The sequence below is a fragment of the Ahaetulla prasina genome, chromosome 8 (genome assembly GCF_028640845.1).
Source record: "Ahaetulla prasina isolate Xishuangbanna chromosome 8, ASM2864084v1, whole genome shotgun sequence".
Lineage (NCBI taxonomy): Eukaryota > Metazoa > Chordata > Lepidosauria > Squamata > Colubridae > Ahaetulla > Ahaetulla prasina.
This window is the reverse complement of record NC_080546.1, coordinates 34,421,948-34,448,500: the sequence shown is the minus strand read 5'-3', so window position 1 is coordinate 34,448,500 and position 26,553 is coordinate 34,421,948. Positions and strand designations below refer to the sequence as shown.

Below are 26,553 nucleotides of genomic sequence, written 5' to 3'. Positions count from 1 at the left end.
AATAACGTACAAAGAATACCGCATATAACTTGAACCTTCCTTGGTTCCATTGCGTGTTCATGTTTTCTATATGTACATTTTAACTGTCTCTTTTTCTTTTTTAGCTTCATTTTCCACATGCCTTTGCGATGACAAATTTTGGACAATTTCTTTGCCCTTTTGTTCCTTTTATTCAGAAGGCATCGGTGGGAGTCACTGTTCTTAATCTCTGTGCCCTAAGTGTAGACAGGTAAGAAATATATTATTCCCTTCTGTGAACATTTTTCATATATGAAAAATTATCAAGAGAATCCATAACTGAATGTTATATATTGACCTGGAGTTTTAAAATTTTGTTTACATAAACAGCTTCTTGCTTAATTTTCAAATTTAGCCTCTCATTCTGTGTTGTATTTCACTATATATATTTTTCAGTATAACAATACTTCATTGATTAGTTGAAAGATCCCAAAATACTTTTTTAATAAAGGGAACCAAAGAAATGGCCATGAAATTTTCTGACACAATTTTGATCATATCATATCTAGGGCATCTCCAAAGCCCACAGGGTCCCAAATAACTATTTTTTTGGAGAAAACTGAAGGTCCACATTACTTCAAATGCTTTTCACCTCTTTAAACATCAATGATTCTTCAACTGGCTCATTTTCCCCATTGGAAGAATTAATGGTTTGAATGGATATCCTAGACTTTGTGTATCTAAAGCAACCATTTTGTTCATTAACACAATTTAAGAATGTCAAGAAAGTCTACAGTTTTAGCTGTGTCCATATCAGTGATTTCATTGACATCATCAGTCAAACTCTTTATAGACGAAGGCCAAGGAAGTGAGAAGTATGGCCCTGGCTACAAGAAAATTGCTCTCTCTTTTTTTTTCAGGGGCAGGGCCGAGTGTTCTGATCTATGCTTCCTTTATCTCCCTTGACACGCTGCCAACGACCTAATTGGCAATTAGCTTTGCAAGGCCATACGGAGCACAGAGTCCAAATGGAGCTTCAGAATTTAAACCGACCAGAATGAACAAAGTTGCTTCCTGCAAAGGCTCATGTGTCTTTGCTCCTCCTTTATGTCTTATCATCTCCAAGCCCTACTCCCGAGTCGTCCCTTTTGTTTTAACTGTTGTTGCCTTCAGGCAGCTCTGCGCATACGCGCACTGGGAACAGGCTCCTCCTGTTCCTCTGCCTCGCTAATGTCCGACTCTGGAGGTTCCGGAGGCAGCACATAACTCCCAGATCTCTGCCTCAGACGCAGAGCCCTCATCCGAGCCTTCCCCAGACTGTAGGACTGCCCCATGTTCCTCCCAACCTCCTCACTGTTTGACTCTGTTGCCAGCTCTGCAGACCGCCCGCGGACCACAACACTGAGAAAGAATATCTAACTGGAATGTCTGTCTTTGAGATGGTGTGCATATTTTGAAAGGATCTTGTGGTTATAAATGATTATCAGAAACTACTTTGAGGTGTATTATATGAGGGTAATCTACAATTAGTTTCACAGTCTACATCTGGTGGAAATGTAATAATTCAAGCATGAACCAAGGACCTCAAAAGTGTTAAGGAAGTGTCTTAGAATATTATAATTTGTTGCACAGTCAGCAAGATGTTTAGATTGGCTTTGGCATTTTATCCACCTACTGAGTTCTTTCCAAGGACCTGGATGTGGATGTTTGATGGTGTTAAAGGTGTTGTCGCAGGATGTAAGCTGTTCTGAGTAGAACTGCCTTATGCAACTGAATGATTTTATCAATGATGATGGTGTTCAAATGGTGCTCCAGTTGTCTGGGATTGGACTCAAGGCATCTATTATTATTTGGAAGTAGCTTTGCTTTCTTTTGCCATAGTCGTTCTATTTGTAGTCTTTATATTTTGTGGTTTTCTCCAGTTTTTTCGCTTGTCTTTTGCTCTCTCCAGTGTCCAATATCTAGACCTTTTTGTCTATCAATTTATCAAGATGTTTATTATTGGTCCTTTTTTGTCACAGATATTCTATTTCTATTTTTAGGTCTTTGAATTTTGTTATTTTCTCCCGTTTCCCTTCTATTCTGCTATCTCCAGGTTTTTATTATTATAAATACACCTGACAATATAAAATCAAAGCTGCCATTTCTTGACTGGTGTTGGCCTTCAGATGCATCAAGTTCTTTCCAGAAACCTAGGATATTGTACTGTGTCAACATAATATATAAATGGATTCAATCAGTGTGGCCTTTTACATATGGAAATTTTGTCAATGCATATATTTTCTAATTGCTGTCCATGATTTTATGTTATGGCCCTCACTGATAACCACTGGGATCACCAGGGCTGGTTTATGTCAACTTTAATTTTCAGATCTGATATTTTATGATCTCCAATTCTTTGTCCTCTTTTCTACTCTCCCCTAATATTCCCACATCAGTTATTTAGATTTTCTTTTTTTCAACCACAATAAATTTGGTGAGCCAAGGCTTTATCAGTTTGAATTTGGAAATCCCATGATATTTTAACCTGCTCGTTCTTCACTACTTTTTCAACTGTGTTTTCACCATTTTTTCATTAAACTGGCATATATTTGAAGAATCTTGAAATGTATCTGTTGTATTATACCTGTCTTGAAAATTTTAACTTTTATAAAGAGCTGAAGCTAACAATGTAATTTTTTTTCTTTATTTTAGATACCGAGCAGTTGCTTCCTGGAGTCGTGTTCAGGGAATTGGTGTCCCCTTGATTACTGCCATTGAAATTTTTTGTATTTGGATTCTTTCCTTTATCCTGGCTATTCCAGAAGCAATTGGTTTCACCATTGATGATTTGGTTTATAATGAAAAACGATTCAGAACCTGTATGCTATTAGCAAACAACAACTTCCTGAAAGTATGTTATTATATCAGCTATGCAAAACAATTTTGTTGTGATGATTGTTTGTCTTTTAATCAGTAACAATTTGGAAATTAGGATTAAGAAAAAATGGAAGGTCAGGGGGAAAAAACTTGTGTTGTGGGGGATGATAAAAAACAAATTTATTAAAGGCTATTAGTTTTTAAAGTTCAGTGTTACCTATGGGTTGGTAGATATCAAATATCAGTTTCAGACGGATTTGTGTGTGCAGTTGTGCCTTTGAGTCAGTGCTAACTCCTGACAATTGTGTGGAATAATCCCTGCAGCTTGTGGGGTAAGGTTTTGAGAAGACATTTGCCCTTGCCTTGTTTCTATAGCTGAGAGAGAGTGACTGGCCCAAACTTACCCAAATGGCTATGCCTCCAAATACTATTTGCAAAAGAACAACCATATGAAAAGGAATGTTTCCTCCGTTCTGAAGACATTTGGTTGATCATTATAGATAGCACCCTTGAATAGGACTGCAAACATCTGGGAAACTGCATGTAGGAGTTCAATCTCAGCTTTGTTTCACTTGTTTCAACTTGACCTTTGTAAAGTTAGGTTCTAATTAGAACACTGGCCTTTCCCCATTTGCACATAACTACAGTATAAGAGGAATATGGTGTGGTTATTGTTGTTTTTGCTACTGCCTTCATCTTGTCTCAGCCCGTGACCCAGAAAGGGTTAAATCATTCATAATTGTACCAGCATTAAAGTTTTTGTCCTTGAACTGACAAAATCTAAAAGCAATTGCAGATTAAATAAAAAGCAATTGCAGATTAAATAAGGTTAGGGTTAGGGTTTCAGGTTTTCTGCAAACTTAAAGGATAGACATTCAACAATGTCCTCAACAAAGGACAGGTTTTCATCTGTTCAGTTTTCAAGCTACATTTCAGTAATTGCTTATGAAAACATATGTGTTGCTTTGATAGATACTTTTTCTATTTTTCCCCTGAATGCCTGGTAGCTTATATGAAAGAATGCCAAGTTTCAGTGGGAGGTTTAGTTTTCTGAGCATTCCCTTATCCGAAGACAATTTCTTGGGTCCATAGAAAAAAGAAGCACTAAGCGGGAGTAAGTGGAAGAACCAGCTAGAAATAGTTTCTTCCTCTGGCATTCCTCTTACAGCTGTTGGAAGTTTAACAAAACAAAATTACAGAAAAGATAACTATGACTGCTTATGATATGTTAAATTCTTCTCATTTTACCCTATGAAAAATAGCTAGCTCTCTTACCTTTCCAAACATATTCGAAATTGTACTAAGAAGTGCCCTAGATTGCAAAGGACAGGAATTACTTTTTCTTGTGTATTTGGAGACAACCAAATATACAGTCATAGATGTGTCTAAACAAAACAAAAGAAATGCCGAAGCAAGTCAAAAGGTTTTTAAATATATGAATTAAGGCTAGAATGATGATGCCTGACTTAAATTTGATTTACTTTATAGCAAATCTTTGAATAAATTGTGCAGGTTATATCAATAAAACTTCATAGTCTTCTGTGGTTACTTCGTGTTTTCTTAGAAAACACTTCATTATTTTAAAGTCCATTTTTCTAATGTTTGTCCTAGAATCTAAATCCCAAAAGGCCAAATGCCTTAGGGAACATGGGAAAAGGCCCATTTCCTGGAGAAAACTAGTTCCATGTGGACTTATATGCTGTAGACAAAAGGATGTCTGTGCCACTTATATCAAAGTACAACAGTGGTTAGTTGCAAAATCTATGTAAGCTTTAACAGCTGTAATTCATCATTTGAAGAAATCTTGGTTTAGTTCTTAATTTCAAAATCTTACATATTAAATGTTAAATAAGATGGATTTTTCATATTTTTGGCATTCATGTTTCTCTAGCACAGTAGCTTAATACTGGATGAATATTGAATATTTGAGTACTGAAGGAAGAGAGTTTAGTCCAAACAAGATGTGACTTTTTGGGAAAAAACTAGTTACATATCCTTTTGTTTATAAACATCTTCAGATTTTTGATCCTGGGAGTCAGATTGAGTCATTTAATTATCTAAAAGTCTTGGGTTCTATTTTCCTGGAAGTTACGTTATAAAGAGCATCATAAATTTAGGACTGGAAACGACTAAATTTTGAACTTCTGCCTTTCAAATAATAATAGACAAGAGAGATCCATGTGGCTTTATAAGGCAACTTCATCTAAAAGTTGAAAGGGATCTATCATTGTAGCCACTGTAAAAAGCTACCTATATTTTACGCAAGTGCTTTGCATAGCTATAGTCAGCTGATAGTTGTGTTCTTTTAAGATAGGGACATAGTGCTATCTCAGAATAATACTAATTAATAACAGATGACGGGCATAGAAACATATGCGCAGAAAAAAGACTCAGCAGCCATTTCTATGATCAACACTGGTCCCTTGTTGTATAGTTTAATCTGGAGATCAAATTAACAACCTGGCAGGTACAGGGAGTGAGAACTCAGATTAAATGAATCAATGATGAATCAGTCTAATGCAGTTTTGGATTGCATATCTTGCCATTTCCAGTCATACTAAATGTGTGCTTGCATATGAATATCCAAAAATTCTAAAACAAGTGTTAATTTCTTGCTGAAATGATGATCTGTTGTTCATAAGGGCATCTTGTCTACATATGTACTGGGTGCATTGCTCAGTTGAAGGAACTTCAAGAGCAGCCTTTCTGCTAGTCACATTGGTACAAGTCACATGTCGATGTTATATCAATTTGTGGAATCTAGATCAGAGAGCCTTGTTAGAGAACCCATTTTCACCATATTTATGCTCAATTTGCCTACTTTTAATATGAAATATGTCTTTTTAAAAATTGCCTTTAGTTCTATCATTGCTACGTTTAACTCACTAAAACTGTCTTCCAGACATTCTTAATAGCATCACTTGTGAGAAAGACTGTGTTGATTGGGAACTTTATAAATTGTAACCTTAATATATCTAGCAGGCTCTGGTAAGGAAAGAAAGGGGGGAAAATCCTATTTTTGTGTGTTGACTTCACATGTAAACAATGCCTGTAAAAGTAAAACATCATTTATTAAGATTATATTAGTTACAGTAAAGGTTTAATCTAATTCCAAAGTTAGCTTTTCTGGTTTAGTTATGCGTAAACAAAATAGCAGATTTCTGATTGCAAAGAGCCAAACATAATCCTTAGCTATTTGCAAGATAATATTCTCATATGAAAACAAGTAAAATAGCATCAGAATAAACAACTAAATGGAAAGGAGATGAGGACAAAGAATCCCCTATATACCAATCCATCTCATAAATAATTGGAAATAGGAGATGTTTCACTTGAATGTAAGTGTATGTTTTTGTATGTGTGCCTGCTACTCTTATATAGAAATGAACAGAACATGCATATAGGCAAAACTGATATTCATGCAGACCATCAATTATTTCTTCTAGCATACCATGCAAAGGGTTACATTCCAGGCAGGGGGTTAAAACAACTAGAGAATCAGAGTAACTGGAAAAAGCAGGCTGTACTCCACATTTTCCAGACTAAGACATGTTAAGTGGCCTCTTTTTGCTGGACACAAAAGCAAGACAGTTAATCTTTCTACTGATAGCAGGGCCCAATTATACATGGAAGACATTCTTAACCTGGACCTTTTAGAATCAAAGCCATTCTTAAAAGCCTTAAAAGGTAACAGACCAGGGTTTCTGTTAGACAGGCAATTCGCATGACTCCTGGTGCTCTTTGATTTTAATACACAGATAGGAAGTATTTAATCACTCGGATTTAAAAGTCAGTTTTGATAATATAGTGATATCTATCAATAACCACAACACACACAGAAGAGAGTTCAGAATCTAAGTGCTCTTATTCTCTGTAAGAGAATTCTCTTATTTTTTTGCTTCCTACCTTCTTCCTCTTGCAAGAGACTCAATAGGCTGATTAAACACCTTCCTTATTCATCTCCTGCCAATTCAGTCTGGTCCATACTCTGTCTACTTTTTTTCTTGTTTTGTTTATATGAGAAGATACTTATGGTGAGAAAGGGGTATGTTGAGGAATTTGTATTGTATTACATCCAATCATCTGCTTTGCTGTGTAGAAACTCCTGAGTGTTTTAATTCAACAACATCTGGAGGGCCCTGAGTTAAGGAATAGCACAGATCATAATTGTTTGCTTACAAATCCAGATTATATAATAGTTCAGAGCCTAAGATAACTGCAAGAAAGGCACTTAATGTTATTTTTCACAGGTTACGTCTACATAAAACATAGAATGGGATTGCTTAAGCATTGTCAAGCCCAGTTTATACATGACAAATAATCAATGAGTATATGATAAGCCAAAACAACCATATTAGGACATAGCACATTATATGAATCCAGCCGCTCTGTTCAGTTAAATTACAGTTATAAGATTGTTTATGCATATCTGTACAAGATGTTCATTTTTCTGGAGAAGGAATGTCCTGGTGAAGGGAGCCAGGAAGGTGACCTTGTAGAAGTCCAGAGGGTATTAGGCAAATAGATAAAGAAGAATATGTGTTATGTCCAGATAGGCAAAATACAATGAGAGTTACCTTAGACCTTCTCTGGCTCCCTGGAGTTCAAGAGGGAGGGAGAGGAAGACTGGGGCAGACCTGCAAGACTCTATTACGAAAGCCTATCTCAATAAAGTATAGCATTCTTCCTGCACAGTTAATTTTCTGATGAAATCGTAGTTTTAGGCACTAAACTCTTAGTCTTTGGTCTTACCATCTTTAAGAATAATTGTGGTTAAAATAGTTGAGAAAACAAAATTTTAGTGGATTTGTTATTGAACAATAGCATATCAAAAGATAACACCAATATCAGTACTGTATCTTTCTAGGTTTTACTCATGAAATAGAGAGGTTATTGGTTAACATTGCTTAAAATTACCTATTAAAGCCTTAATAGCCATTAATCATTTGACTTTAATTTAGGAATGGAAGTTTTATTCTGGCTGAACTTTCTTTAATTAATGATTTAATTATTACATTTGTATTACATTTTTTTTCCCTCTGGGAGTTGAAGCTGTCAGATCTGGAGAATTTCCAATAAATTTATTTTCACAAAATTTATTTTCATAAAAATCACGTAGATAGGCTGAGCTGAGAAAAAGTGACTTAATGGGACATAAATTTTGAACTCTCTGATCTAAATCTAACACTAGTATAATCACTAGATTACACTGGATCTTGTGTAAATCAAATATCTTACTGAATCTGTCATGCAAATCAGTATGTTATTGGAAAGCTGAGACTAAAATGTAATTGGACTAAAAATGTAGCCCAATGTTACGTATTCTGCTGATGCAGTGATCTGGTTGCTTATCTTAGTGTATATAGATAGACTGTGTAGGTGTGTGTTATGTCTATGAGATGGGATATTAGGAATTGTGCAATTATCAAAAAGGAATAGTGGGAGAAAGATTTGGTTACAGCCCTATTTTATAAATATTTTGGAGCAAATATTTTCTGGATATATTGAGACTTAAAAAACGTTTTTTAAATCTTTGGACTATAAGATTCTACCTTAACAAAGAGTAATCTAGAAGTTACTTTGATGCTTTAATAGCTTTAATTCTAAATAGATACTTAGCTGTTTTGGGTTGGACTGCTTTTTTATGCAAAAATATAATTAGCAATTCTTTTCTATATGTTCTGAAAATGTGTTAGGGAGGTTTATTATGTACTAGTAAATAATACAACTTAATTCCATTATTACTTCAAATTAAATCATTCTCATTATTCCATTTTGTTTATGACAAATATATTACAAAAATTGAAACATGACCAAAAATATATGTTTAGTGCATGTGTATTCTGCCTATAATCCAGGTGCTAAATGTTCAACAACTTTTGTGAGAGAATTCTGCTGATATGACTGGCCAAGGCTCATTTATTTAGGAACAGGAGGTATACGATATAGCATTTCAGGCAGCAGAATCTCTTAAATTAGTCCTGATTGTTGTGAAATGGTGTTTTCAATCCAGTGGCAAAGATGGAAATACTTTCCTGTGATATTTTCCTAACTGTTATATTTTTCAACAATTTTTTGTGGTTGTATTTATGTCAATTACGCTTTTGTGTAGAACAGAGATGCCCCTTTTATGACTTGTGGACTTCAACTCCCAGAATTCTGCTGGCTCAGGAATTCTGAGAGTTGAAGTCCACAAGTCATAAAGAGGTGGCCATCATTCCCCTGGTGTAGAACAATTTTTCAGCTTGGCACTCTCCAGAAGTGAGCTTCTAAAATTCTTCAAACAGGATTGCTCTAAATCTTGAGCCCTGAAATACACAGTTTTGGAAGCTTCTAGTTGTAAAAGCTGATGAAGAATGTAGCCTGCATATTCTATGGAAATTACAGAATGGTATTTGAAATTACTTAGCCACAACCTGTCACATTTGATGTCTTTGCAGTTTTACGTTAAAATAAAACATTGGTGGCTCTTTGGTTTCTATTTCTGCATGCCACTTGCTTGCACGGCATTCTTTTATACCCTGATGACCTGTGAAATGTTGAACAGGAGGAAAAGTAATTTGAGAATTGCTCTCAGTGAACATCTTAAACAGGTAAGGAGAAAACGGTTTTGACATGCATTTCCAGTCACTGTCATGAAAGCTTTATCCTGTAAACTTTTGATCTCAACAATATTCATTCTGAGAACAGAAAGGTGAGTTTTGACTTAGTGTAGTTGGGGCAATCAGAACATTAGGGCTCTTTAAAGTGCAAGCAATTAACGAGGTAATCTATCATAGAGTCAAATTACTTCTTATATGGATTTTCTGTTTACTAAAAACAAATTTATTCATTTATTCGATGACAATGACCAACTTCAAATGACTCTGGGCAGTTCACAATACACCAAAACAATACAAAAATAGTATGCCAAACAGTAACAAAACAGGATCACTGAGAAAAATGAAAAGAAGAAGAGCAAAATGATAAACCTTGCAAGCCCCTCCCTCCCAAAAAACATGCTACCCACAGCTGACATCCAACAAAGCGGGCACCAACCACCAAAACTAATAAATAAATAGTCCAAGACCTGAAAAAACAGCCAGGTCTTTATAGCTTTTTAAAATGCTAATTGAATGAGAATCATCAGGGATCAAATTTCTTAATATTTTTTTATCAAGAAATGTCATCTTTCTCTAAGAGAATTCTTTATTTTGATTTTTCTCTTCATCATTCAATCAATATAAAAGAACTGCATTTCTCAAGGGTTTCAATTTAACTTTAGTTTCATTGTATTATGTAAATCAAATTCCTGAATATCAAGTTGATGAGAAAGATGAATTCTGTTTTAAGTGTTAGAGGATTACAGCACCACAATGTTTGATAACGTAACTTTTGGTATTGTTATATCTTGCCACATTTTTTTAAGTTTTGTTGAAATAATACAGTTTTTAAAAAGCATGTGGATATAATCTGATTACTAATTACTTTGATATTTCTTACGTTGAATTATGTTGACATTGAATTATGTTGAAACTGGTTGTTGTCTAATTTAAATAGAATCTCTACTGGGCCTAGGACAATTCAGCGTAGTCACCACTGCCAACTCTTTGCGGGACAAGATTTACACTAATATCAAAGAAATGGTGGAATAGAATAATTAATAAAGGAGGAAAAAGGAGGAACAAAAGAATCTTTTTTAAAAAATTTTATTTTATTTTGTCACAACATTATACGCAAACATTGACATAAAAATAACAACATATCATATATAAAATATAAAATATAGGCTAAAATATGTATATATATATAAGCAAAAGTATTAATTTGATATAATGAAAGGGAACAATAGGACAGGAACGGTAGGCACTTTTGTGCTCTTATGCACGCCCCTTATAGTTCTCTTAGGAATGAGGTGAGGTCAATAGTAGACAGTTTTTGGTTGAAGATTTTGGGATTTTGAGAAGAGACCACAGAACTCAGGTAGTGAGTTCCAAGCGTTAACAACTCTGTTACTGAAGTCATATTTTCTGCAATCAAGATTGAAGCAGTTAACATTAAGTTTGAATCTATTGTTTTCTCTTGTATTATTGCGACTGAATCTGAATGATAAAAATTAAAATATTTTAAAAAATTATTTTACATACTTAAATTGTTGAATTGTCCCGCAGTGAGTTGGCTACAACCTTACGACAAGTTGGCTGCACCAAGTTGTCCCATTCTGACCTCTGCTTCCCTTCATAATATTTGAACTATAAGTACTTTCCCTGATACTTTTTAGTTGTAATTCTTTTGTTCCAGAAGTGAATGTGTTTTGACAAGTTGTTAGAAATAAATGAATCTTTTCTTCTTGACGATTGATCTTTTGAACAATTTCCACAATTTCCTCCTTAGTTGTTTCACATTTGCCTTGGCTTATGCTTGCAGATAATTGTCTTTTTTTTCCCCCATAGCGCCGAGAAGTTGCTAAAACAGTTTTCTGTTTAGTTGTGATTTTTGCTCTTTGCTGGTTTCCTATGCATCTAAGCCAGATACTGAGAAAAACACAGTATTACAAAGATGACCCCAATAGATGTGAATTCCTCAGGTACTACTTTAATGTGTGATATTAAATAATTTGATGACAGATGAATGCAGCAACACAATAAATGAGTTAACATGATTATATAATATTTTATTATTTATGTTTTATACAAGTATTTATATTCTACTTACTAATGAATTCTGTACTGTTTGCGATTATAGAAACATGACCATTTAATCAACATAAAACATAACCAATGCTCCTTAGCCGTTAATAGCTGCCCCAAGATACTGCTGGTTGCCTTATTTAAGGTTCTCTTCTCCTAAGGACCTGAAGCATTGATTTTATTGCTTTACTAGGTAAAAGCCATCTTCACCTCTTCACCAAATAGTTCCTAAGTGAAAGAGCTGCAACTAAAATGGTCATACTCTATGTCCCCATTCCTAAAGGAATAAGAATCCAAACTACTCCTTAGCTAACACATATAGAATGAGCAGAATCACCTGGAATAGATGGTCCCAAAGCAATAAAGAATTGAGCAAAAAAGAGCCTTATAGATCCTGATCACCATCTTGAACCCAAAAGTTTACAGGCAATCAAAGCAGCAGAGGGGTAGTGTACTGAATCAGTTTCCACCAGACTGCAAACAGGCATCTATATTTAATGCCAGCTTTGGACATCCCCAAAACTTAAGGGCATCCCACGTATAGTTAAATATTCTAACCAGCAAATGATAGGAATGTGACTCACTGTGGTCAGGTCTTCTGTACCTGAAGGGTCACAACTATGCACATCCAACCTGGTCAAAAGCTCTTCTGGTCACACTGCAATCTCCAGTGATTGCAATTATCAGAGCCATAAATCTAGGAAAAACAACAGTTAACTTGCCATCTTTTTTCAAGGAAAGTACAACTCAATTAGGAGCCACGGATGTAATTACATTTTTTTAAATTTTCATTTCTTTGTAACTTTAAACAGAAAAAGGTTGGAGACTTTGGTACTTAGCCCTCAAAAATTACTTCAAAATTCTTTTTCTTATTGTTAAAAATAGGGTATGGTGGGATTTTTTATGGTTAATTTTTCCTCCACAATATACTGAACACTAACTGCATAATTTTAATAACTTATACAATATAAGAGTAAACATGACTAGTCAGTCTTTCCTCTAATTTATCTCCACTTTCTAAAAGGGTTTTCAACTTCTTGGGAGACTGCAGTTCCGTTTTATTTTTAAGTAATGTCCTGGGACCATTTTCTGAAAGGTGGGGAAGGCCAAGACAAAAATTAAACTTGAATTAAATATAAATATAATTAAATTACAATAATTTAATTATATGTTAATGCAATATGTTTAATAACTTAATCCTTCTTCAATGTTACATGTTAAAATTCAGCACCTGTTTGGTGAAGAGCTGAAGCTGTTCCCAAGGATTTGAGGGTCACAGGCAACCTAAGGATGCAGGTTATGCGCCTTGGCTTTGTAATATTATGTTACCTGTTTTTGAAGCAGGTGAAAAGACATTGCCTTCCAGCTATTCCAGTAATTATCCAGGCAATCTTCTAATTAACCTCTATTGAGCCTACTACCAAGTAATTAGAAAGAAGGATAGTAATCTTTAGGTCTGTTTCTTCTTAATTATCTTAATTATACAAAATACAGATAGTATTTACTTATGAGCAAGCACTTAGCAACAGTGAACAATGAACCAACCAAAGTATATTTACAACCCAGTGTTGATGACAATGTCTCCCCCCTCCCATTATGTGATTGCATTTTGGTTGCTTGGCAACTGTCCCACATTTACAGCTTTTTGCGGCATTCAGTGATCATATGACAACAATTTACAATGTTTTTTTCTTGTAAGATGGCATTTACTTCTATTTTCTGGTAAAAAAATCCATTGTGGGGTTGTTGTTTTTATTTACATTTATATCCCACCCTTCTCCGAAGACTCAGGGCGGCTTACACTATGTTAGCAATAGTCTTCATTCTATTTGTATATTTATATACAAAGTCAACTTATTGCCCCCAACAATCTGGGTCTGCATTTTACCTACCTTATAAAGGATGGAAGGCTGAGTCAACCTTGGGCCTGGTGGGGCTAGAACCTGCAGTAATTGCAGGCAGCTGCTGTTAATAACAGACTACATTAGCAGTCTGAGCCACAGAGGCCCAGTTTGCCTAACCATCACTACATTTGTTTAATCACTGGAATGTTTGCTTAGTGATAGCGACATTTACATAGCACTTGTAGTGCTCACCTAACAACCATTGCAAAAGAGATCATAAAATTGGGTGAGGTCACATAATAACCTGCTTAACAACCACCATGACTTTAGATCATAATTCTGGGCTCAGTTGTAACTTGAGGACTTCTTGTTATGCCATCATTTTTCCTGTCAAACTTACATTATATTTTAAATGGCTCCAGAATTTTACTTTTTATAACCCAAGGTTTGGAATTATGCTTCTGTTCATTTATAAATGCTTTATTATTTGAATGCTGTGCTTAATAGTCCTAATTCTTCTAATTCTCCTAAGCACCTGCAATTCTGTTAACACATTTTTACCTGAAACACTGGAGAGTTTTGAAGGAGACACAGCTGTGGCATCATAGTTCCACAAAATTATAATGGCTGAGGAATATTTACCCACCATTAGGAGGATTGTAACATTTTCTGTTTTTGATCCTAGCTTTTTGTTGACTATGGATTATATAAGCATTAACCTAGCAACCATCAATTCCTGCATAAATCCTATAGCGCTCTATTTTGTGAGCAAGAAGTTCAAAAACTGTTTCCAGGTAAGAGCCAAAAAGATTAAATTAAACCTATCAAAAGTAATATTGAAGAATAAAATGTGGAAGGTAAATATGAGAGAATACTATTCACCCTTTTGCAAATTGATCCCATGTTTTGAAATATTAATATTTAAATTATAGAACCCACTTTCTGCCTAAACAAACATATGGGAACATTTGTCTGGATGTTTTACAGTAGCCTTTTCCAACTTTCTTTCCTTCAGTTACATTGAATTTTGAAAATTTCCAGGATTTTGTCATAGTGACTGACAATTGAGGAACTTTTTCTAGGACATTTGGAAAGCATTGAGGAGGGCTATAATTATGGTCTGATGTCATTAACTCTTAGATTATTTTAATAACCATTTATCACAGTTTAGCCACAAGCATCTCAATGTCTGAAAAATTCATGTATGAAGGTTTATTCCACAAAAAGATGAGGTGTCATTTTTACTAACACTATGGGCCATTTCAGTCATTACTAATGTTGATTCAGCTATTTACTGAAAATAGGCAGTTCCTGGTTCTTCAATAATTATACATAATCCCAAAACTAAAAACTTGAGTTTCTTTACTTCACATTATCCATATGGAAATGACAATTATTAGTGGAAGGTTTCCCTAACAGGGAGAAGAAATCACTTTAGAGCTAGTCAGAAAGTGCCAAAATGATAGAAGCTCAAGAATTGTTATATTGTACTAAATGCAGCATAATTAAAGCAGCTATTGCCACTTCTTTCATAATTTAGTCCACTTGACTTCTTGTTTTTAAGAGAGGAGAGAACTAGCTGCAATACAGATCATATTTGTTTCTAACAGTATCTATTAAAAGAAGCTATATTTTTACATTAATTTCAAATCCCTTTTCTACATTTCATAGTTTTAGTCTAAGCTGAAAGTATGGAACAGTGAAACAAAAGAAGTATGTTTTTCTTATTTGTTCACATTTAACTATATATTAGTCACAGTTTAACAAGGAATTATGTACACTTAAGAGTAAATTTACCCTGTATTTTATTGTTACTACACGTTATTCCATTTCTGAAGTATAATTTCATTCAGGCCTAATTCTGCTTTCTACAGTCTGGAGAATACTGCTCTCCACTGAAAGTGAGCCTTCTCTAAAATAAATTAAGCAACAAACAAACCAATAATGTTTGGATTTTTTTTTCTTGCCAGTCATGCCTCTGCTGTATTTGTCATCGGACAGGAAGTCAGATGTCCTCTGTCCCCATGAATGGGACCAGCATTCAGTGGAAAACTAATGAACTGAATAACCACAATACAGAACGGAGCATCCACAAAGACAGCTTAAATTGAGATTCAGCAAAGGCTGTGCTTCTGAATCTAAGGGAAAGACAACAGATAAGATATCTATGATTGAACAAACTTATTTATTTGGAAGCTCTGTGCTTTAGCACTTAATTCCAGAGATAAGCAGAAAGAACAGATGCGCATAAAGGGATTCCAAATGGTTCTTTTTCTTATAAAGAAATTCACTTTTGGCAGGAACAAAAAGAATCGACCCAGTATTCTGCAAAGTGTTCACAAATTTCAGTCAGAACATTTAGCTGTATGTTATGTTACATATTCTGTTATATCATTTTAATTTTATAATCTTAATGAATTTTCTTGAATGTCAAGAATTGTGAAAACATGGGACCTGTATCTACTCTATAATAACATTCTTTTGTCAGGAAATACTTTAGTTAATCTATAGGTAGTCCTCAATTTACAACTATAATAAGGACTGGAAAATTTGTTGTTAAGTGCTACTTTCACTAAGAAAAGCATCACATGTCGACATCCAATTTTACCACCATTTTCACATAGTCAAGTGAATCACTATGATTATCAAGCAAAATATTACCAGACTATGGCTTGACATCTTCCCTGTCGGCTTCCTCACTGACTTTGTTTATTGGAAACAAACTGCTGGGAAAGTTGCAAATGATGATTGCCGGCAGAATGTTGCAACCATCATAAACATGCAATGATTAGCAAGCATCTCAATCATAATCATGTGACTGCCCGAGATGTTGCGACGATGCGTAAATGAGAGAACCAGTCATAAATTACTTTTTTCAGTACTGCTGCAACTTGGAACAGTTGCTAAATGAATGGACATTAAGCAAGGACTGCCTGTATTTCACTTTTGGATGCCTGTTCAGCCAAAAACATTTTTATAACTGTAATATATATGTTAAATTAGATCTATCCAGTATTTTATGTGTTGTAATGTAACAAATGAGACATAATTTGTAAAATTATTTTTTGTGGAGGCGGGTTGCCAACCACTGGTTTGTGGGTACAGATATAATATTAGAATTTAACATTTAGGACATAAACTTAAGCCCAAAAGATAGAGCAGTGTATTAGCAGGCAAATTTTAAATAAACCATATGCCGACACAAAATGATATATGTTCTCTGTGAAAATACCTTTCAACAGCTATGCATATTTCTCTGTAGCAAATGATTCCAATGTTGAACTGTCCCCACTTTTTATAACATTCAACTGGAATCTATATTTTGACAAATTAAGACCATTACACCATATCCATCACTCTATTTGTGATAGCTATTCAGATATTTGAAAAATGCTTTTAAATTTCTCCTCAGACTTTTCAAGGTCAGACATATCCACTTCCTCCTATTTCTTCTCAAAAGACTTACATTTCCTTGTTATCCTTCTATGCAGCTTTTTCAGTTTCTCATACTGAAAACACACACACATATGATCTTGTTATCAAATATTGTAAAAATGGCAATGAATATAAAACACTTCTAAATTCTATTTCATAAAAATGAATGCTATATTTTCAATTGTTAATGATATATTTAAGATTGATAATTCTGGCATTCTGTTGCAGACAAATCCTAAAACATAAGCCTCTATGGTGGGCAGAATCAAGATACAAACCTTTGTCTTTCTCTTTGCCAACCTTTTTTCCTATTTGCTTTGATGTCTTTTTTTTTTTGTTCCATTTTTATTTCTTTTGCTACCACAGCATGTTGCCAAGAAACGGAGAGATCAACTGTCCATAATTTTGACATGGTCTCTTTTGAATGACTGCTAAAAACAACATGTGACCTGAACATTTTTTACAGTTCATTTTGGAGAAATAAGATTTTACAGAAGGATTTCGACAATAAATTACATTGCACTTATGTGTGCTTATAGAAACCATTCTCTAACAGTACAGCACACAGGATTCCTGCATAGATAAATGTGAATAAAAAAACTCTTAGGAGCCTAAATGAATTTTTGAAAAGAATCTTTGAAAAGAATTTTTGAACATATTCTTCTATCTTAATTAAGTTAGAGGGGACACTATAGGGATGAACAAATAGGTTGGTTTTGAAACTTCTCTTTTTATAGCTTTACTAGTCTTAATTTTTTTCAACCAATTTCACATTACATTAATAATTTTGTTTAAAAGCGTGCACACGAAAATTCATTTATAAATTTATGAACGCCTCTCACAAAAACATACTGTTTATAATTTGTACTATTACGTGTCTTGACAAGCAAGTTGCCAAATACAGTGCATTCTGCACATTATTACCCCTAATACAGACATTTCTGCACATTCTTCCATAACATGCAACCACAGCTTCAGTTTGCATATTGGTAAAAAGTTACATAAGTTTACATTAAAATACCAAGCAAATGTCTTTACCTTTAGAAAGGAACTTCAATTTGAGAATTATATTCTGCTTCTTAAAGAGTTGTACAGGATTGAATCATTTCTTAAGGCAGCGTGACATCTTGCTTTTGGGCATATGGCTGCCTAGAGATAGCTGGGATGTATTAATGAATAGCAAAGGGTGCTTTTGTTCACACAGAGTCCAGAACACTTCTGAGTAAGTTTTCAAAACTTTTCATGGAAATAATTAATATTTGGACTGAGCTGAGATAATTCTAGTGAATTAAAAGTTTGTTACCTGTTATAAATAGGTAGCTCAGCAAATAACAGCAATCGGCTGATTTTGGCTGTTCTTGAAATCTTAAGCAGATCCTGTCTAGTTAGTTGGATGATCAATAGGAAATTCCAAGGCTATAAATTAAGTTTAGTAGTTAAGAAAACACCCTGGAAAAGATAAGAAATAATTTTTCTACTGCTGTCAAACAGCCTATTGTATATGGGCCTTTAGAGATAACCAATTCAAGGGAAATTTGATTTTTTAAAATGAGTAAATAACAACATAATTCTTTGGGTTTCCTGGAGTGCCTAATGGACAGTAGGGTACCTGATTCCTCCTCCTAATTGGATTCTAGTTTTAGAGGCAAGAATCATTTATTAACTTTATTCTTTTCTCTGATATTCAGACCTATGATGCCCAGTATTGGAAAAATCTGAGTTGGGAAAGTCTCAAAGGAAGCCAAGGGCAGGATGGAATTGCTCAAAAGTAGATGCCGAGCTAAGTCCAATTATTCTTTCTCCATAGTGGTCTAACTAATTCAATGTTCAGAATTCCTCTGCAACAATTATAATTTAAGTAGGCCTTTTATTCCGTGTTCATACATGATGCTTGAAGTATCTCTTGGGGAAATAAAAATTAAAAAATATAGTGAAAATGTAAAATGTGAATCCATATAAATCATTATAATCCAAATGACTTCTCTATCATAATGTCTGTGGTGAGGTTCTTATTAGCAGCATTTTATTTTCTAACAAAATGGGTTGCTTAAAACAACACAACTTACACTGTACTGCTACAGAATATTGTTAGCCAATTTATGATGTCTGCTATGCTTAAATATGCAAAATAACCATGTGGTTTTAAACCTTTAATAATTTCAAGTATCTCCAATTCTGTGCATAAATAAGGTCAATTTGCTGAACAGTTACACACATCTTCATATAGAAGATAATATTGTAATTTGTATATATGAAATGTCTATGTAAATGTCTATAGGTATTTTGATATATACTTCTCATAGCTTTCTTCTGTTTATATACATATTCTTCTTTTCAAATAAAATGTAATACGTTGACATTGCTCTGTACTAAAGCAGAAGAGCATGCTGTGAGTGATTATTTTTCATACTTTCTAACCAGAAAACATTAGGAATATGAACATTTTTATAACTTACAATTTCTGATCTTTCTTCACGTGTGCTTATGTGTATGTGTGTAAATATATACATACTTATTGCATATATGTATACATGCAATAATATGAGGGGCATTTATATCCCTGATCTTCTTGAGCAGATGATATCTTAACTGAAAACACAAAGTATTTTTGATCCCCTTCCAAATATTTTAGGAATCTGCACATTGGAACAATTTTATAAGTACTTATGAATTTAAAACATTTATATAGCCATCTATTATACAGAAGATATGTGGCCAGTTCCAAACCAACAGTTTTAAAAGAATGTAACTGCACAATTAATATATACATATATCTATTAAAACCACAAATAGTAAAAATGTAGCACCATAATAAACTTTAACAAGCAGTCCAAAAACTCTCATCCCTGAGTACTTGGCAGAAAAGCCAGATTTTAAGAGTGCTTTTCAGAAGACTAGGAGGTTAGGGCCTGCTAAGGCCAGTTACTTCTCTCCTAAGGGACTAGGACGAATGGGTGTTCCACAGGGGAGGAACTGCCATGTAGAAGGAACACTTCCTAGATCCCATAGGATGTCATTGTTTAAAAGATGGAACCAGGAGTGTGCCCACCCTATCTTACACAGTAGGATGAATAGATGAGCATAGTGAGAAGTGGTCCCACACATAAACTGGCCCCATATAGAGATTTAAAGTTAATAACCAGCACTTTAATGAGCAGTGGTGGCACAGTGGTTGAGTGCAGTACTGCAGGCTACTTCTGCTGACTGCTGGCTGACTGCAATTTGGCAGCTGAAAGTCAACAGGCTCAAGATTGACTTAGCCTTCTATCCTTTTGAGGTCGGTAAATGAGGACCTAGATTGTTGGGGGCAATGTGCTGACTCTGTAAACCACTTAAAGAGGGCTGTAAAGCGTATATACGTGTAAGTGCTATTGCTATTAAATTACACCCTGAAGGAAAGTGGAAGCCAATGCAGTTCGTGCAACAGAGATGTAACATGAACCAATTTAGGAGTATCCATCACTGATTTGCCAGCATATTCTGTACCAATTGCAAATTCTGGATGATCTTCAAGAGTAGCTCCATGTATAGCACAAACAGGAAGTGACCAAGAAATGTGTAAGATCTCCCAGTCCAGGAAGGTGGCAACTAGTGTACCAGAGAAATCTGTGCAAAGGCTCCCTAGCCACAACTGCCACTCCTCATGCAACAGCCATGAGCCTCGAACCCTAAATTGTGTACTAGCTTGGTCCAGAGAGTGCCATATCCCCTCCGTAGTCAAAGATGAAATATCTTCTGGGCCTGGGAAGGGCAATAAACCCAGAACTATTCATCTTGCCAGGATTGAGTCGAAACTGATTCTTCCTCATCTTACAGACACTCACCCAGCCTGGCCATAGCATCACTTGCCTGGCTAGGGATAAAGTTGTTTATTATCAATACCACTGCCCATATCAATAGATGACATCCCCCAATGATTTCATATACATGTTTAAAAAGAGATGAAAGGTTGAAGCCACGAGGCACCCCACATTGTAGGAAGCTAGAGCTTGACTACTTCCCCACCAATGTCAAATGGAACCGGATGCAAAAGAAAGGGAAGAAATAATATTCTCCTAGGTTACTCATAAAATAAATGTTTTTCCTTATTGTAGCTATATGAGCTGCAGTGGCGCAGTACTTAGAATGCAGAACTGCAGGCTACTTCTGTTGATCACCCGCTGCCAGCAGTTTAGGTCTTACTGGCTCAAGGTTCACTCGGTCTTCAATCCTTTCAAGGTCGGTAAAATGAGGACCCAGATTGTTGGGGGCAATATGCTGTTTCTGTAAGAGTCAGGATAGAGAACTTAGATAGGGCTGTACAGCAGCTACCGGTTATCCTGGATCAGGTGAACTGGTAGCAGTGGCGGGAGGCTCCACCCACTCACCCACCCACCCGGACTTCTCTGCGAATACACAGAAGTTTCTGCACATGCGCAGAAGCATCGCGCGAGTGAGTGCCCATGAGCAAAACGGTAGCAGCCAAAATTGAAACCCACTACTGCTGTACAGCACTGTGAAGCAGTATATAAGCCTAAGTGCTATTGCTATAAAATGTCATTTAAAAATAGGTTTTTTTCTTTTACTATTTTCCAATCTATGATGATAATATTACAGCTCAGTCTGAGGGACTGACATCTTATTCCCAGCTGTTTTACTGTAACAACAAATCAAAGATTCTCTTTTCTCTAAATAGATTACTCAAAAAGAAGAGTTGAGGGGAAAAAACTAGAAGATGGGCTGGATGTGAAGGTTCTTGGGACCTTGTTTCTGGTGAACATCCTGATTTTCAAGGTTCAACATATTTCAAAATACATTCTTTACTCAAACTTGAGCTTAGGTCAGTCTTCCTGATCTATTATGGTGTACCTGGTTTCATTTGGCTTGCTTTTAAGTAAAAATAATTCAAATGATGTACGATAAAAATAACAGAAAGTATGTAAAGTTAAAATAATGTAAGAACATCAATGGAAAAATAGTGATCTAAAAATATAAGTTGATTGACCCTGTACAGAAAAACAAAACACTGATTTCAGTTTTTTCTCAGTAAATTATTTTTATGCTGTTGAAATTAATTGCTGATAGATGTGTAATTTTCAGATTTGTCAGTCTTTTATAAACTGTTCTTAGCTACAACATAATTCTAGATCAAACCTCTGCCTAAATCTATAATTACTCTTTAAATAAATCTTTAGCTAGAATTTATCTATTGAATTCAATACATGTTTCTCTTAGCAATAGTATGTCGATTTAAAGTGATTGATTTAAAATCTGAATTCCAAGAACAAGTTTGCAACCAAGAATTTTTTTCTGGGAATTTCTCATTCAGACAGTCTGACAGATAGTCTGTTTTTTCCCCTATCTCCAAATATGCTAGAGCTACAGCTCTCTGAGTCACTGATTATATTAGCTGGGAACGTTACTATTTGGAGATTTCTTTTCTCTGCTATCCAGTTAATTTGGTTGTAGTCATAGTACACAACTGCAAAACATGTTAAGTAATAGTTATTGCAGCAATGATGTTACAATGGTGACAAACCTCATGCTTATGGCCCATCACTGGGGGCAGGGCTTTTAGCATGATGGGACGATAGAGGCATTATTACTCTTTACTTCTCAATTCTGTCATGGAGGCCTAAGGCCATCTTCTATGGAACAAGTAAAATATATATGAGCTTCCCCAAGAGATTTGTCTCTGCATCCACCAGTCTCCTAAATTTCAAATTACTATTACTCAGGATTGCTAATATGTACTGACTGAGCCAGGACTAAACTAGACAAGTATAAATTATGAATCATACTGCTTTGGTTTGGAATCATATTTGCTGTATTAAAAGCACATAGCTTACTGATATACATCAAAACCATTGTAAACCCGAAGGTGGACTTTTTCTGTAAGGATATACCGCAGAATTTGACTTTTAATCAGCATCACCCCCACCATTTCTCGTGACTGTGCTAATTAAGGATTTTTGGAAAGGAGATAATCAAAAGGAGTTTAAAATGATTTCATTTCTTGTTCTCCATGCATACTAACTCTGTCCAGAGTTTTTCTGTAAATAAACTCAGAAATGAAAGCAAGATGGCACCATCAGCATAATGATGTGAAGTTTTAACCATATATGTCAAACTAGGCAAGATACTATTCTGATCATTTGGTCTCCTGTAGTGTGTTTTTTTTAACAAGCAGTATGAGGGAGGAAGCTCTGTAGACTGATAAGTTTTCTTGTAAAATGTTCTTGTTCAAGACTTGATGTCTTTCATGCAGGGACAAGACAAGTTCTTGCTGACAAAACCGTCTCAGGAATGGATCTATTACACACCGCTTTCAAAATCTTCCTCCCCCTTTTTTTATAGCCTGCCATATAGGTACCAGAAGTAGCAGGCCTGCAGTTTGTCTTGGCACAACATGCCATTAACTAGATAAGGAAAAGAACCTCTACTTTCTTTTCTGCAGTGAATCATTTTTTTACTGTAAAAGCATAAAAGCATCTCTGTACAGAGGTTTCTTCCTTCGAAAATAGTTAAACAAAAAGCTCAAATCCTTATGTCCTGTACAACTGCTTCTGAATCAGAGCTGAAATCTATTTACCTTCCCTATCGGTTCAGAAGTGCACACGTCCATGTTAAAACCAGGAAGTAACGATGCCCGGGCGGGTGAGTGGAGCCTCACGCTGCCATTGCTACTGGTTCTCTGAACCACCCGCCAACATCACTACCAGTTCAGCCGAACCAGTCCGAACCAGTAGCATTTCACCCAAAGATCTGAATTCTCTTTATAATAGTCAGCCTATGCTATTATTTTTTAATAGTGATTTTATTAAAAGTTACAGTGCAATGGTAAGAAACAAATACAAACTAAAAATAAAAAAAATAAAAAAATAAAGATGCAGAAAAGAACATAAAATATTCTATATCCTGAATTCATCCTCCAATACTGGCATCTTATATGAAAGAACATTCAGTCATAAGAACTACTACCTAAAATCTGAAATGGTACAGCCCAAACATGGTTTACCACCTCAGGGTGAAATAGGTCAGTATTTCTTCTGGGAAAAGCAGGACTGAAATCCAGTTTTCGTTCAAAGTTTATTACAGTTTTGTGGGAAAAGAGCTATTTGGCAGCATCCCAGGCATAAAGGTCTGAGAACAATGTGTCAGAAAGACTCAAGAGACCCAAAAAGCTACTTTATAACATAAATTTGTTTTTCCAGAGGCCCTGTTTTAGTGACTTTTAAAGAAGCCTTCTCCAATATATAAACAAATAAGCTACAGAGTTCCTTAAATATCCTTATATAAATCAGATCTTATATCTGTATATGGTTTTGAAATAAGTTCTTTATTAAAATAGTATTTTTCTCTAGCAAGCGCTATGAAAAATAAATTTGTATTGAATATGTATAATGAAAAGGATATCTTCAATCAGGTGCTGCTTCTATATATTACTGGGATTAAATTCCATTTCCTCCATTTTACAGGTTCTGGTTTTTGTCTGCCTCAATGTTTTTAAAATGCTGTGTATTTCACAATTATTATGTTTAATTAAATTGCTAGTACATATCATAACTGCAGTTTATGAAACTATTTTTTCCTTTGTTTTTACATATCCATTGTAGGACAATTTTTAATAGGGTTCAGGCCAAAACCTTTCAAAACATCAAATCAGTATGTCTCTGTGTGTATTATCGACCAGCAAATTTAAAGAACAAATATATTCTAGGACTTCCAGAAGCCCTTGACAAAGATATTTACTAAATATTCCTCAGTACTCTGAGCTTTAAATCTAAGGATTGGATTGATAGCTGGTTAATATATAAAACCCAAGAATAAAAGCACTGATAGTTTGTAGGTAAAGAAAAGTAAGTCTATTGCAATTATTTATCTATTTATTTATTTACTGAATTTATATCGCCACCTATTCGCCCATGATGACTCAAGGCAGCTTACAGAATATAACCACATTTAAAACAATAAAAACTAAAATCAAATAAATTAATACAGTACAATATAACAAAATCACCCCCACCTCCCACTCTCCCGTCCTGGCAACAGTAGATCAATAGTCAAGACGGGAAGTGACTAGGACATAAGTGACTGTGAGTAGAGATTGTTGGTCCAGGAAAGGGAGTAACTGGCAAAAAACCCATAGTTGCACAAAGGCCCTCCTGGCCACGACCGCCACCTGCTCTTTGAGCAGGAGTCTTGAGTCCAGGAGAACCCCCAGATTATGCACAGGGTCTGTTTGGGGTAGTGCGACCAAAGATGGCAATTCTCCCTGAGCCAACGAACCCCAAACCCAGAGCTACTCGGTCTTGCCAGGGTTTAGTTTTAATCCATTGCTCCCCATCCAACCCTAACAGCCTTCTGGCACTGCGAGCGGGAGGGATATTTATTGATGAAAATAAATAAGATGATATATTCAGGGATATACAAATGAATCCTATCCATTTAGAAAGGGACTGGTTTTATTGAATATATGGTCTGAGCCTAAATCACTTCATGCATAATGACAAAAGAATGAATCTAAAAGAATTGTTGATTTCTGATGAAAAATTGAGTGATTAATCTAGGACAGAAAATTATTTGGTGATGGAAAATATGGATAGGAATAAAAAGGAAAAAAACCTAAACTTCAGTAGAATTACTATGGGATCAGAAACTACAAGTCCCCTATGAAAAATATTATAATATAGATTCATCTTCTAACAGAATTAATGAAAAGTAGATGTAAAGAAAAAGGATGAGGTAGCCGCTTAGAATATAGTGAAAAGAATTATGTTAACAATTTGCCACAGAAGAGCATGATAATGATATTTTACACTAATAACAGTGTAAAACATATGTTGTGATCCATTTGTTTATTTTCTTGGCTACTCATTATATTTCCAAGGGTCTTCTTCAACACCAAAATTCAAAAACAGCAATATCTCTTCTACCCTGCTTCTTAAATTTCCAACTTTTGCTTAAAAAGTATCATAAAAAAACCATTACTTGCATGATTGTAATGATTGTAGAGAGCATCCGATACCTTTGCATCTTTGTATCTTTTCCAAAGCCTTTATTGCTGTAATATCAAGCATTGGTCTGTGGCAGGGGTGAAATGCTCGCAGTTCGAACCAGCTCGCGCGATCCGATAGCGATGGCGGCTGCTGGTTCGGAGGACCGGTAGCAAAAATCCCTGCCCCCCCGCCTCTGCTGAGCCGCACCATCAGCAGAGAGTTTTTTTTTACTTTTAAAAGCCAGTTTTTCTTCAGCTGAAACATGCCTTTAAAAGTAAAAAAAGCCTTTGAGGATCCTGACCCTCAGCTGAGATTGGCAGAGCCTTTAAACTTTAAAAAAAAAATTAAAGTCTCCTCTGGTGATCTCACCTGAGTTCCTCATCAGCAGAACCTTACTTGTACTCTTACTTGTAGAAAAAATGTTTTCTACAAGTAAGAGTAGAGATTCTAAGGCACTTACCTGATTAATGATGAACGCATGGCTACAGCCCGAGAGCAGTTTCAGTTTCAGCCCAGACAGAATCAATTGCTTAGCTAATCTATTTCCTCAGTGATCAACTAATGCTGGCTGGCTTTGCTGGCTGAGGAACTCTGGGAATTGAAGTCCACAATGTGAAGTGTGAAGTGCAGCTGCTTTTACATTGTGTGTGAGTCAGTTGTGTTGTGTTGTGTTGTGTGTGTGTAAAGTGTGAAAGTTGGTTTTTGGTACCTCTTATTGTTTTTTATACTTTGTTTATTATTTTTATTATTTGTTATTGGCCACGCCCATCCAGTCATCTGACCACCAAGCCACACCCACCAATTAAACCA

General features: G+C 35.2%; 1 protein-coding gene and 1 long non-coding RNA gene across 4 annotated transcripts in view; one reads left to right on the top strand and one right to left on the bottom strand.

The window, feature by feature from the left end:
* EDNRA (endothelin receptor type A) overlaps positions 1–19,122 on the top strand; it is a 34,730-nt gene extending 15,608 nt beyond the window's left edge. For all 3 annotated transcript variants that reach the window (XM_058193946.1, XM_058193948.1, XM_058193947.1), the window contains exons 3-8: positions 105–229; positions 2,653–2,851; positions 9,258–9,410; positions 11,250–11,383; positions 14,016–14,124; positions 15,301–19,122. In XM_058193946.1, coding sequence (XP_058049929.1) covers positions 105–229; positions 2,653–2,851; positions 9,258–9,410; positions 11,250–11,383; positions 14,016–14,124; positions 15,301–15,441 — 861 coding nt within the window. In that variant the 3' untranslated portion in view covers positions 15,442–19,122. The remainder of the gene's footprint in view (positions 1–104; positions 230–2,652; positions 2,852–9,257; positions 9,411–11,249; positions 11,384–14,015; positions 14,125–15,300) is intronic.
* The window catches only part of LOC131203568 (uncharacterized), a 32,824-nt gene continuing 17,661 nt past the window's right edge, over positions 11,391–26,553 (bottom strand). Inside the window, exon 3 of the long non-coding RNA XR_009156420.1 lies at positions 11,391–12,183. This is a non-coding gene — a long non-coding RNA (uncharacterized LOC131203568). The remainder of the gene's footprint in view (positions 12,184–26,553) is intronic.